At 47.9% G+C, this 12,140-nt stretch overlaps 1 protein-coding gene across 2 annotated transcripts in view; it reads left to right on the forward strand.

Moving 5' to 3' along the window:
• Positions 1 to 373: 373 nt before the first annotated feature.
• LOC140455413 (major histocompatibility complex class I-related gene protein-like) overlaps positions 374 to 12,140 on the forward strand; it is a 29,075-nt gene continuing 17,308 nt past the window's right edge. Inside the window, exons 1-2 of one of the 2 annotated variants that reach the window (XM_072550257.1) lie at positions 374 to 622; positions 8,649 to 8,909. In XM_072550257.1, the coding sequence (XP_072406358.1) occupies positions 556 to 622; positions 8,649 to 8,909 (328 nt within the window). In that variant the 5' untranslated portion in view covers positions 374 to 555. The remainder of the gene's footprint in view (positions 623 to 8,648; positions 8,910 to 12,140) is intronic. The other variant, XM_072550255.1, reaches the window with a different exon arrangement.

The following is a 12,140-nucleotide window of genomic DNA, read 5'->3' on the forward strand; positions in this document are numbered from 1 at the left end:
CGTTTTATGGAATGGACTTTAAAAAGGCCACTTGGTCCATCGCATCCACGCTGTCATCATGAATCTCTCACTTTCCAGCACTTGGCTGTACCCTTGTCCGCTGAGGCATTTCAAATGCTCCTTTGAGAATTCCACGGAGAAATGTGTTTCTTCAGTGCATTTTGGCCTCACAAAGCAGGAGTTTTTCTTTCAGCAGCTGCCGTCAGTTACTGTTGTGACTGCAGCACATCCGAAAGGCTGCACTCAGCTCACTTCATTGTGTTTCCACTGTTACTTCCTGATTCAAGACCTTTTCTGCTGAGCTCAGCTGACTTCCGTAATATCTCACAAGTGTCTAAGGTCCCGGAGACAAACCTTGAATAGCCGAGCTCTGCCAGAGCTTGGTGAGTCATAGATTGTTTGAATTGCAATTGGTCTGGCCGTGGATTTGTCTCCAGTCAGGAAGAGGCTATTCGAGTGAGCAGGAACAGAGTTTCATGGTCGCACGGGATAGAGCGTTCCTGGATTGTGGGGGACACTTCTGCGGAAAGGATCGCCCAAAATTCCTCTCCCACCATGAGTAGAGACGGAGGAATGGAGGGATTGGTATTCCTGGTGCTTCTGTGTGGGGAAGTCTCTGCAAGTGAGTATTCACAGCTGAGAGGGGCAGTGTCAGGCTGGGTAAACTAAGCGAAGGGGGAAGAGACACCTCCAAGAGGAGGATACAGGCAGCTCCTCCGAGGGTGAGGACGGGCGCAAGAAGGGTCGCCTCCGGAGGAAGAGGCAGAGCGCCGTGGGGAGAAAGGAGGGCAACACCGCCCAAGAAGGAAAAGACGATCCCTCTGAGGGGATGGGTGAAGGCCTCCCCCTACCCGGTGAGAACCAAGGGGTACCCACCGGCCCACAGCTCCAGGGAACTGGGAGCAGCGTCCCAGTGACAGCCCTGATGTCAGATGGAGAACGGGGCGATGCGGACCCTGGGTCTGACACGATGACACCAGAGCGGGGAAATGACTCCAGCGTGGAGCCGGACAACTACCTCAGCCCTGGGAAGGTCCAGCAGTTTGCTGTCACCACGGGGATGCACGCAGCTACCCCACTGGAGCAAGACCAGAAGAAAATGGACACTGGTAACCCTGCAAACTGTTAAAATGGGGTTTAAAATTGCCAGCATAAATGTGCGTAGCATTAAAGCGGCTACGCGATGTGTTTCAACGCTGGCCTTCCTGGCCAACGTCAAAGCCGATGTCCTGTTTCTGCAGGAGTGCGGGATACCGCACCTCAGCAGTTACAGGAGATGGTCGAGCTTGTGGGCCCACGGGCCGTCAGTGTGGTCGGGGGGCAACGATAGCCGCGCCTCCGGCCTGGGTATCCTGTTGCGGGGAGGCAACTTCACCATCTCCGAGGTTAAGGAGGTGGTGGGCGGGCGCCTCCTCGTCGTGGACGTCAAATACAGAAACGCTCCCGTGAGACTAATCAACGTGTACGCCCCAGTGGGTAAGAGTGAACGGTTGGCCGTCCTGCAACAGCTTCCACTGCTGCTGGCTACGTCCAGGCCGGTCATTCTGGCCGGAGACTTCAACTGCATCATTGATGCGGATGGACGATCCGGCGGGGGGGACAGTAAACCGGACGCTACGTCCAGGGCCCTGATGGAAACGGTCAAAGACGCCAAGCTGCACGACGTCTTCAGCGCCCCTGCAGACGGAGCGCAGCGTAGATACACCTGGTCACGGGCAGACGGGTCTATCCGCTCAAGGATAGATTACCTGTTTGTGTCCCGAACGCTCTCGGTCAGATCCACCGACGTCAAGCCGGTGTTCTTCTCTGACCACTGCCTCCTGCTGGCCGACTGTCACCTACAGGACGAACAGCGGGCGGGCAAGGGAACGTGGAAACTGAACACTAAGCTGTTGACCCCGGGAAACATCGAAGAGCTCAAGAGGGATTACGCAGGTTGGAGAACCGTGAAGCCCCTCTTTGAGTCTCCAGCGGACTGGTGGGAAACGGTAAAAGGGAACATCAAGAGGTTCTTTATCCTCAAAGGTGTCCAGGAGGCGAGAGAGAGGCGGGGAAAACTGTCCCAGCTCCAGGAAAGTATGCAGAACCTGCTCCTGCTGCAGACGATGGGGGTGGATGTCACGGAGGACCTCAAGGAGGTGAAGGGCCAGCAAGCCTCGCTCTTCGCCTCGGAGGCCTCCAGGATAATCTTCCGGTCCAGGGTCCGCTCGGTGGAGCAGGACGAGACGTGCTCACGTTTCTTCTTCCAGAAGGTGCACAAAGAGAGCTCCGTGCTCAGCAGCCTGAAGAAAGAAGATGGCTCGGTAACGTCATCTCAGGCTGACGTCATGAGGATCAGCAAATCCTTCTACGCCAGCCTGTATGACTCGAAGCCGACCGACAGCGCGGCCTCCCAGTCGTTCCTGTCCTCTATCACGGAGGTCCTAGATGACGGAACACGAGAGAGGCTGGACCAGCCGCTATCTCTGGATGAACTGACCAAGGCCCTCGAGTCCTTCGAAAGGAATAAAACTCCCGGAAGCGACGGCTTACCGGTCGAGGTTTATTCCGCTCTTTGGGACTTGATCGGCCAGGACCTGCTGGAGGTGTATGTCAGTATGCTCCGGGCAGGTACCATGAGTGAATCCATGAGGAAAGGCATCATCACCCTCGTCTACAAGCGGAAGGGGGAGAGGGAGGAAATTAGAAATTGGAGACCGATCTCACTGTTAAATGCAGACTACAAAATCCTGTCAAAGGTCATCGCCAACCGGGTCAGGTCGGCTCTGGGATTGGTGATCCACCCGGACCAAACCTGTGCTGTACCGGGCAGGAAGATCTCTGAGAGTCTCGCACTCCTCAGGGATACGATCGCCTACGTGCAGGACAGGGGGGTGGACACCTGCCTCATCAGCCTGGACCAGGAGAAAGCCTTTGACAGGATATCGCATACATATATGAGGGATGTCCTCTCCAAAATGGGCTTTGGGGAGGGAATCGGAAATTGGATCAGACTGCTCTACACCAACATTGTCAGTGCAGTCTCAATCAATGGGTGGGAATCAGATAGCTTCCCTGTAAGATCTGGAGTCAGGCAGGGATGCCCCCTCTCACCCGCCTTGTTTGTGTGTTGCATAGAGCCATTTGCCGAATCCATCAGGAAGGATGCGAGCCTGAGGGGGGTGACTATTCCTGGCAGCGGGGGCCTGCAGGTTAAGGCCTCCCTGTACATGGATGACGTCGCTGTTTTCTGCTCGGATCCGCTGTCCGTGCACAGACTCGTGTGCATCTGCGACCAGTTCGAACGGGCCTCGGGGGCCAAGGTAAACCGAGGCAAGAGCGAGGCCATGCTCTTCGGGAACTGGGCCGACCAATCCTCTATCCCCTTCACCGTCAGGACTGACCACCTGAAGGTGCTGGGTATTTGGTTCGGGGGGGCTGGGGCGTGCGCCAAGACCTGGGAGGAGCGGATCAGGAAGATGAGACAGAAACTAGGCAGATGGGGGCAACGGTCGCTCTCCATCGCGGGAAAAAACCTGGTCATCAGGTGTGAGGTACTCTCAGTATTGCTATATGTGGCACAGGTCTGGCCTATCCCCAGGACCTGTGCCGCCGCAGTCACCCGGGCCATCTTCCAATTCATTTGGAGATCAAAGATGGACCGGGTCCGAAGAGACTCTATGTACAAAGACCGGTGCAATGGGGGAAAAAACACGCCCAATGCCACCCTCACCCTGATGGCCACCTTTGTGTGTGGCTGCATCAAGCTGTGCGTGGATCCCCGGTACGCAAACACCAAGTGTCACTACGTACTGAGGTTCTACCTGTCCCCGGTGTTGCGAAGGATGGGCCTGGCCTCGCTGCCGCGGAACGCTCCGAGTAGTTGGACCGTTCCGTATCACCTGTCCTTCGTGGAGAAATTTATGAGGAAAAACACCTTTGACCACAAGTCCATCAGGAAGTGGTCAGCACGTAGCGTCCTTGAGACCCTTCGGGAAAAGGAGAGGGCGGATCCTGTCGAGCGGTTCCCTGAGCAGACTGTCAAAGCCATTTGGCAGAATGCCTCATCGCCAGAACTTTCCAACAAGCACCAAGACGTGGCTTGGCTGGTGGTGAGAAGGGCTCTGCCTGTGAGATCCTTTATGCACGCCCGGACTCTCTGCCGCACCGCACGCTGCCCTCGAAGTGGCTGCGGGGGGGACGAGACTGTCACACACCTCCTTCTGGAATGTGCCTATGCAGAGGAAGTCTGGAGAGGAATGCAGTGGTGCTTGTCGAGGTTCGTCCCGAGCAGCGCCGTGACGCGGGACTCCGTGCTCTACGGCCTGTTCCCCGGGACTCACACCGAGACGAACATTAACTGCGCCTGGAGGATCATCAACTCGGTGAAGGACGCTCTCTGGGCGGTCCGAAACCTGTTGATCTTCCAGCTGAAGGAGTTGACCCCGACCGAGTGTTGCAGACTGGCACATTCCAAGGTCCAAGACTACGTGTTGAGGGACGCGCTGAAGCTTGGGGCAGCTGCCGCCAAGGCGCGGTGGGGAAAGACCACTGTGTAAGATCGGCCTGCCGAAAGAAGAACAGGGGGCCCATACAGACGTTTTTTTGGGCTCTGCTGATGCCTCAGCCAAATATATGTATATATACAAGATTGAAAAAATGCACAGGATTGTAAAGGACAAGAATAAAGTCGAATCTGTGTTTGTAAATATGGACAAATGTATGGCATGATCCAATGTACAGACCATCAAATCATTTATGAATAAAGTATATTTTTGAAATAAAAAAAAAAAAAGTGTCAGGCTGGGTAAACTAATAGAGTGAGGTGTGAGGGGGCAGTGCCAGACTGGGAGTCATGTTAGCACAGAGGGAAATTAAATAGGGTGAGGTGGGAGGTAGGTAATACCAGGGTGGGGGTTATGTTAACACAGAGGGAAGCCAGTGTAGTGAGGTGTCAGGGGCAGTGCTAGGCTGGGGGTTATGTTAGCACAGTGGGAAACCAATAGAGTGAGGGGGGGGGGGGGGGAGTACCAGGCTGGGGGTTATGCTGGAATATCTCAGTGGGAAACCAATAGAGTGAATTTTAGGGGGGGGGGGGGGGGAGGGTGCAGTACCATGTGGACATTGGAGTTGCAAGATTGAGAAGGGTGTAGGAGAACGGGATGGGGAGGGTGGGGTGCCCGAAACATCGACTCTCCTGCTCCTTGGGATGCGGCCTGACCTGCTGTGTTTTTTCCAGTGCCGCACTTTATCGATTCTGACTCTCCAGCATCTGCAGTCCTCACTATCTCCTCAGTTGTGAGGGGGTTAGGCCATGGGTAGCATGCCTCCACCATTAAATTAAATCATGTTTGATAATTTCCCATCTTTAGATCCCATCAATGTTCCAAGAAAAATCCAATTCACTTTTGAAAACACTTGAAATGAGAGAGCTCCCTCACCCCCCAACCCAGCCCCCGCCATTGCCTCGACGTTGCCAACTTTTTGAGTTCAGGATTTCCACTATTGCTCAATGTGAGGAGAAACCTGCTGACTTCCCTTCTGAATGGCCTGTTATTTTATATTGATGTCGAATTATTTTATGTTGATTCTGTTTATTACATGTAACCCTTTAAACGCTTATAAAAATACAAATCAGAAGGATTAGAAGCAGGAATAGGCCATCCGGCCTTTTGAGACTGCTCCAACATTCAACATGATCATAGCTGAAAATCCAACTCCATACCCTGTTCCCGTTATTGTCCCACACCCTTCACAATCGATTAGCTGTGAATGTTCTGCACTCAAGGAATGATAAGCTTCAATACAAACAAAAGATGCTGGAGAAACTCAACAGGTCTGCGGAGAGAGATTAATATTTTGATTCCAATGTGGCACTTCTTCAGAACTGTCAGCATTCCAGGTTCTAACCATTCATTGTGAGAATATGTTACCACAAACACCACTGGTTCATTTAACAATCACCTTAAACTGGAAATCTACAATTTCTAAACTATTCGCCAAAGGAACTGGGTTCCCCCTATCTTGGCACTGTGTGATATTGAACACTGCTATCAAATCTCCTTGAAGTCTTTTCTTCTCCAAAGGAAACAGCCCGAACTGTGCACATCGTTGTCATTCCTCAACCCTGGAATCATTTTAGTTTTTCTTCTCAGTAAGCTCTCAAAGAGTTTTCTGCATTCCCTACATAGTTGCACCCAGAATTGAAAACAATACTCTGGTTCAGCCTGCGCTATTCTATCTGTAATGGTTCAGCATGAATTCACTATTCCTTTCTTCGGATGTATGCACCTCTGGGAAGGCTAGCTTTTGTTTCCAACCCAAATTCCCCACTGGCTTGCCAGGTCATCTCGAGGGAAGTTAAGAATCATACACTCCCGACCATGTGGAAGCAGGTGATTCGGCCCCCGCCCATTGTATCTCTGTAACCCAGCATTTCCCATGCCCAATCCACCTGACCTGCACATGTTTGGACTGAGGGAGGAAACCGGATGATCCGGAGGAAATGCACACAGGTACAAAGGGAGAACATGCAAACGCCACACAGGTAGTCTCCCGAGGAGGAAATTGAACCCAGATCCCTGGCACTGTGAGGCAGCAGTGCTAACCACTAAACTGCCCTGCTGCACAATCCTGTGGAACTGGAGTCACATGTGTTCTTGATCTTGCAGATTTCCTCCACTCTGGAATAGGAGTATGAATGAATGTGAAGTTACTTGCTTTGGAAGAAAAATTGTTTTTTTAAAATGCGGCATATTTCTTCGCTGATGAGGTGCCAGGAAGTGTGGGTGTCTGATGAGATTTTATCTTGAAATCTCTTTTTTTAGATTTCTTTTTCCCCTCTGTTATATTATCATGGGAGGACTGTTATTCTGAATTTTTAATCTCTTTATTTTTCTATTTTTTTCCTATGAGTTTATACTTTTGAAGGTCTGTAATACTGGACCTTTTTAGTTTTTTTTTGAAATCTTTTCAGAAGAACTTGCACTCAAGAGGTTGTACTGATGCTAGTTCTGGAAGTGGTAACTTGTAAACTTTTCACTGTACTCACGTGAGTACATGTTACAATCAATCTAATTCTAATGTGGTATTGAGTGTGTTGGATTGGAAGTCAGGCAGAATAGATTAAATGTCACTTTGCATCAGCCGTTTGATTTGGAAAATTTTAGCCCCACTGGTATTCATCAAAGCAGGGCTTCCTCAAAGGTGCAGTGGCTTACAAAGTATCAATGGGGGAGTTATGAAGTCTCGATTAGAGTGGTGCTGGAAAAGCACAGCAGTTTAGGCAGCATCCGAGGAGCAGTAATGAGTTATGAAGTCTGACTGGTCAGCTACATTGGCCCAAACTAGGCCAGATGTCAATTACAAAGTATTAAGGTTGAGTACAGCGATGAAAGCATTCCTTCGTTACTCGCGCAAAACATTGAAAAAAATAAAAATAAAAATTGTGCTTTGAAGATTTCCATCACTGGGAAATGCCAGGAATATAAAACTTGTTTTTAGTGATTCTTTGAATCGTGCATGTTATCCTTGATTTAGACTTCATCACTTTCTCCAACTTTACCCCTTGACTTTCTATTTTCTACAATAGTGCTGTCCATCTCTGCAAGCACTCTTGGAGACCTGGTATTCCTCAGTAATAGAGACCATTTGGCCCATCAAGTCTGCACCAACCCTTTGAAGAGCATCGCACCCTATTCCTGTAACACATACATTTACCATGGCTGACCCACCTAACCTTGATAACTACTGCGCAATTTAGTTGCTGACTCCCTTTTTAGAAATTTTTTTCCCAATAACTTTGCTAAGAAAAATATGACAGCTACATTCTAACTAAGGTTTTCTGTTACTTATTTGCTGTTAGCTGCTCTTGATATCTTTTTAGCTTCCCAAGCTAAAAGGTAATGTTTGCCTTCCTTTTGCATGAGCCTCCTGGACTCGAGAGCTCATTACAATGACTTGCAAAGGAAGCGCAATAGTGCCTAGGACCTGGGCTTGGTTCCAGCTTTGCGTGACTGTGTTTTTGGAGTTTGCGCATTCTCTGCATGTCTTCATGGGTTTCCTGCCACAATCCAGAGATTTGCAGGTTAGGTAGATTGGCCATGCTAAATCATCCAGTAGTGTTCAGGGTATGCAGGCTAGGCAGAAGAGCTATGGTAATTGAGGAGTTATGGAGATAGAGTGGGAGGAGTGGGGTGCTTTTCAAAAGATCAGCGCAGATTCGATGGGCTGAATGACCTCTTTCTGCACTGTCGGGATTTGATGGCTCTCTTTTTGAGTTCTGTTTGTTCCATTTGTGTTGTATTATCTTGTTACCACTCCTAAAATTCAGTAAGGTTTGTTAAAGATTTTGTACCTGCTCTTCTTTTGAAAAAAAGACAATCTCTGCAGGGTTTCCTCAGGTAATCACATAATTGCAACGCCAACAGTTCTTTCTTGCTTATGTGTCGCAGTTTTCCACAGTGGGTCCGCCAAAGTTTGTGAGAGAGATTGAGTGGATTGTAGGGGCACAGGAGGGTACTCAGTGGGACACTGAAAAGGATCTGAAAGCAGGGAGTAAGATTCAGGAGGACCATGGCAGCAGGGTCAAGAGGGAGAGCAGGGATAGATTGAATGTCTCATTTTATGTTGGATTGTAAATGTGGTGGCCATGCCTCTCTCTGTTTCAGATTCTCACTCTCTTCGGTACCTGGCCACTGCTCAGACTGCGACCCACCACCTTCCAGGCTTTGTGATCATCGGCTATGTGGATGATGTCCAGTTTTTCAACTACGACAGCACTCGGAAGACATTGATCGCCCAGGGGCAGTGGATGGTAGAAAGTAAGAAGCCCCCATTCTGGGAGCAAAGTGCAATGCTGGCACAGCAGAAGGAGAAACATTTCGAACACTACATTCAAATGCTAGCGGCACGGACCAACCAGTCGGGTGGTGAGCTCATACACCTCAGTTGTTAACATCTTTTGAGAGAAGCTGGGAGTAGAAAGGGATCTGGATAAGGTCATGGGAAGGAAGGGGTTCCATCTCCTTAGGGCAGGGTCTAGCAAACAAAGTGTACATTAGACCTCAAAATATATTTGAAAAAAATGCTGTGCCCACTGTACCTGATGTTCCAAGGTTCAAGGGAATACAGATTTCAGGGTTTGACCAAAAAAATGCAGGAAAACCCAGGAAGGGAACCAAGAGAGGATATTAAAGAGGAAAACCAGGGTATTCTGAGACTGTTTGAAGAGATAGATAGTACTAGTGTAGAGAATAGAACTTTAAGACGTGAAAGTTGGAGTAAGGGAGAAAATAATGAAATCTAAATCAAGGATACAAAATATGTGGAGTACAGTAAATTAGACTTCAGAGCAACAGGCACAGATTGACTTGTGGAAGTATGATGCTGTGACAATAGCAGAGACCTGGCTGAAGGGACTGCGTGTTAAATACCTCTGGGTATAAAGTGTTTGGTAAAGATAGGAAAGGAGGAAACAGAAGAGAAATGGCATTATTGGTCATGAAGAGCATTGCATTGGTGGAAAAAGGGCAATTGCATAAATAAGGTTGTAGACAGGACTCTGAACTAAATGGGGCATGAGGAAGGTTCAGTTATAGGGGAAATTAGAAAACCCGAATTAAAGGACGAGGTAAGAGTGCAGAACTCAGGTGAAGATATTAAAATCTCCAGTACACACAGAAATACGGCAGTGTATATGGAAAGGGTTAGCAATGAAACTTCAAGCACACTGGACAAATGAATGACTGTGAGAAAAGGGACCGTTAATACCGGACTTAAGCTGTTATGTCTGAATGCATGCAGCATGAGAAATAAGGTAAATAAGCTTGTGGTGTAGATTGAAATTGGCAGGTATGATGTGGGCATCACGGAGACTTGGTTACAAGGGGATTAGGATTGGCAGCTGAATATTCAAGGATTGAAAAGGTAGGTAGTTGGGCAGAGGTGGTGGCTTGCCTTATTAGTAAAAACTAAATTAAATCAATAGTAAGAAACAAAGTAGGGGCAGATGGCGTAAAATCTGTGTGGGTAGAATTGAAGAACTGCAAAGGTAAAAAATCAAACCATAGTGGGAGTTAAATACAGGCTCCAAAAGTAGTCAGGAGCTAGGGCACAAGATGCACCAGGAGATTGAAAAGATGTGTAGGAAGGGCAAAGTTATATCGATCATGGGGGATTTCAATATGCAGATGGACTGGGAAAATCAGGCTGGAGATAGATTGCAAGAAAGGAAATTTGTGGAATGTTGACCAGATGAATTTTTGGAGCAGCTTCTGGTGGAACCCACTAGGGAACAGACAATACTGGATTTATTGTTGTGCAATTGACAGGGAAGCTTAAAGTGAAGGAACTATTAAGAGGAAGTGATCATAATATGATTGAATTTACTCTGTAATTTGAGAGGCAGAAGACACAATCAGAGGTAACGGTATTACAATTAAATAAAGGCAACTACAGAGGCATGAGGAAGGAGCTGTGTAGAATTGACTGTAAGAGGACTCTAGCAGGAAAAACAGAGGAACAGCAATGGCAGGATTTTCTGGGACTAATTCAGGAGACACAGCAGAGATTGATCCCAGGAAAAAGAATCATGGTACAGGGAGGTTAAGGCAACCATGGCTGATTGGGGAAGTCAGAGCTAGTGTAAAAGCAAAAGCAAAAGCATATAATGTGGCAAAAAGAAGTGGGAAACTAGAGGATTAGGAACGTAACAAAGACGATCAGTGGGCAACAAAAAAAGCAATAAGGAGGGAGAAGATTAAATATGAGGGGAAGCAAGCCAGTAATATAAAGGAAGACTGTTAGAGTTTCTTTAGATGTATTAAGGGCAAAAGAGAATCAAAAATGGACATTGGGCCTCTGGAAAATGACACTGGAGAGATCGTAGTGGTGAACAAGGAAATGGCTGAGGAACTGAATAATTACTTAATGTCAGTCTTCACGGTGGAAGACAAGAGTAATTCCCCAAACATTCAAGTGAGTGAGGGGGTAGAGCTAAGTTTGGTGACCATAACCAAGGAGAAGGTGCTCGAGAAACTAAATGGCCTAAAGGTGAATGAATCACCTGGACCAGATGGATTACACTGCAGAGGTATAAGGGAGATAGCGAACGGATAGTGGATTCATTAGTGGTGATCTTTCAGGAATCGCTAGAATCAGGAAGGGTGCCAGAGGACTGTTTAAAATGGAGCAAGGCAAAAGATGAAAAATTACAGACCGATTAGCCTAACCTTGATTGTGGGTATAATCCTGGAATCGATTGCGAAGGATGAGATTTCTGAATACTTGGAAGTTTACGGTAAAATAGATAATGTCAGCATGGTTTCATCAAGGGGATGTCATGCCTGACAAATCTGCTGGAACCTATTGACAAGGTAATGAGCAGATTAGACAAAGAAGTGCCAATGGATGTTATCTATCTGGACATCAAGAAGGCCTTTGGCAAGGTGCTGCACAGAAGGCTACTGAGTAAGATAAGGGCCCATGGTGTCAGAAGCAAGGTACTAGCATGGATAGAAGCTTGGCGACTGGCAGAAAGCAGAGAGTGGGGATAAAAGGGTCCTTTTCAGGATGGCAGCCAGTGACAAGTAATGTTCCACAAGGGTCATTGTTGGGACCACAACTTTTCCCTTTATACATTCATGATCCAGACAAAGGACTGAGGGCATCCTGGCCAAATTTGCAGATGATACAAAGATAGGTAGAGGGATAGGTAGCATTGAGGAGGCAGGAATGCTGCAGAAGGATTTGACAGATGAAGAGAGTGGCAAAGAAGTAGCAGATGGAGTACAATGTGGGAAAATGTGAGATCATGCACTTTGGTAAGAAAAATAGAGGTATGGGCTATTTTCTAAATGGACAGAAAATTCAGAATGAAGTGCAAAGAGACTTGGGAGTTCTAATCCCAGATTCTCTCAAGGTAAACTTGCAGGTTGAGTCAGTAGTTCAGAAAGCAAATGCAATGATGGCATTTATTTTGAGGGGACTTGAATATAAAAGCAGGGGTGTACTTCTGAGTCTCTATGAAGCTCTGGTCAGACAACACTTGGAGTATTGTGTGTAGTTTTGGGCCCCACATCTCAGGATGGATGCACTGGCCCTGGAGCACGTTCAGAGGAGATTCACAAGAATGGTCTCAGGAATGAACAGCTTAACATATG

The sequence above is a fragment of the Chiloscyllium punctatum genome, chromosome 30 (genome assembly GCF_047496795.1).
Source record: "Chiloscyllium punctatum isolate Juve2018m chromosome 30, sChiPun1.3, whole genome shotgun sequence".
Classification (NCBI taxonomy): domain Eukaryota; kingdom Metazoa; phylum Chordata; class Chondrichthyes; order Orectolobiformes; family Hemiscylliidae; genus Chiloscyllium; species Chiloscyllium punctatum.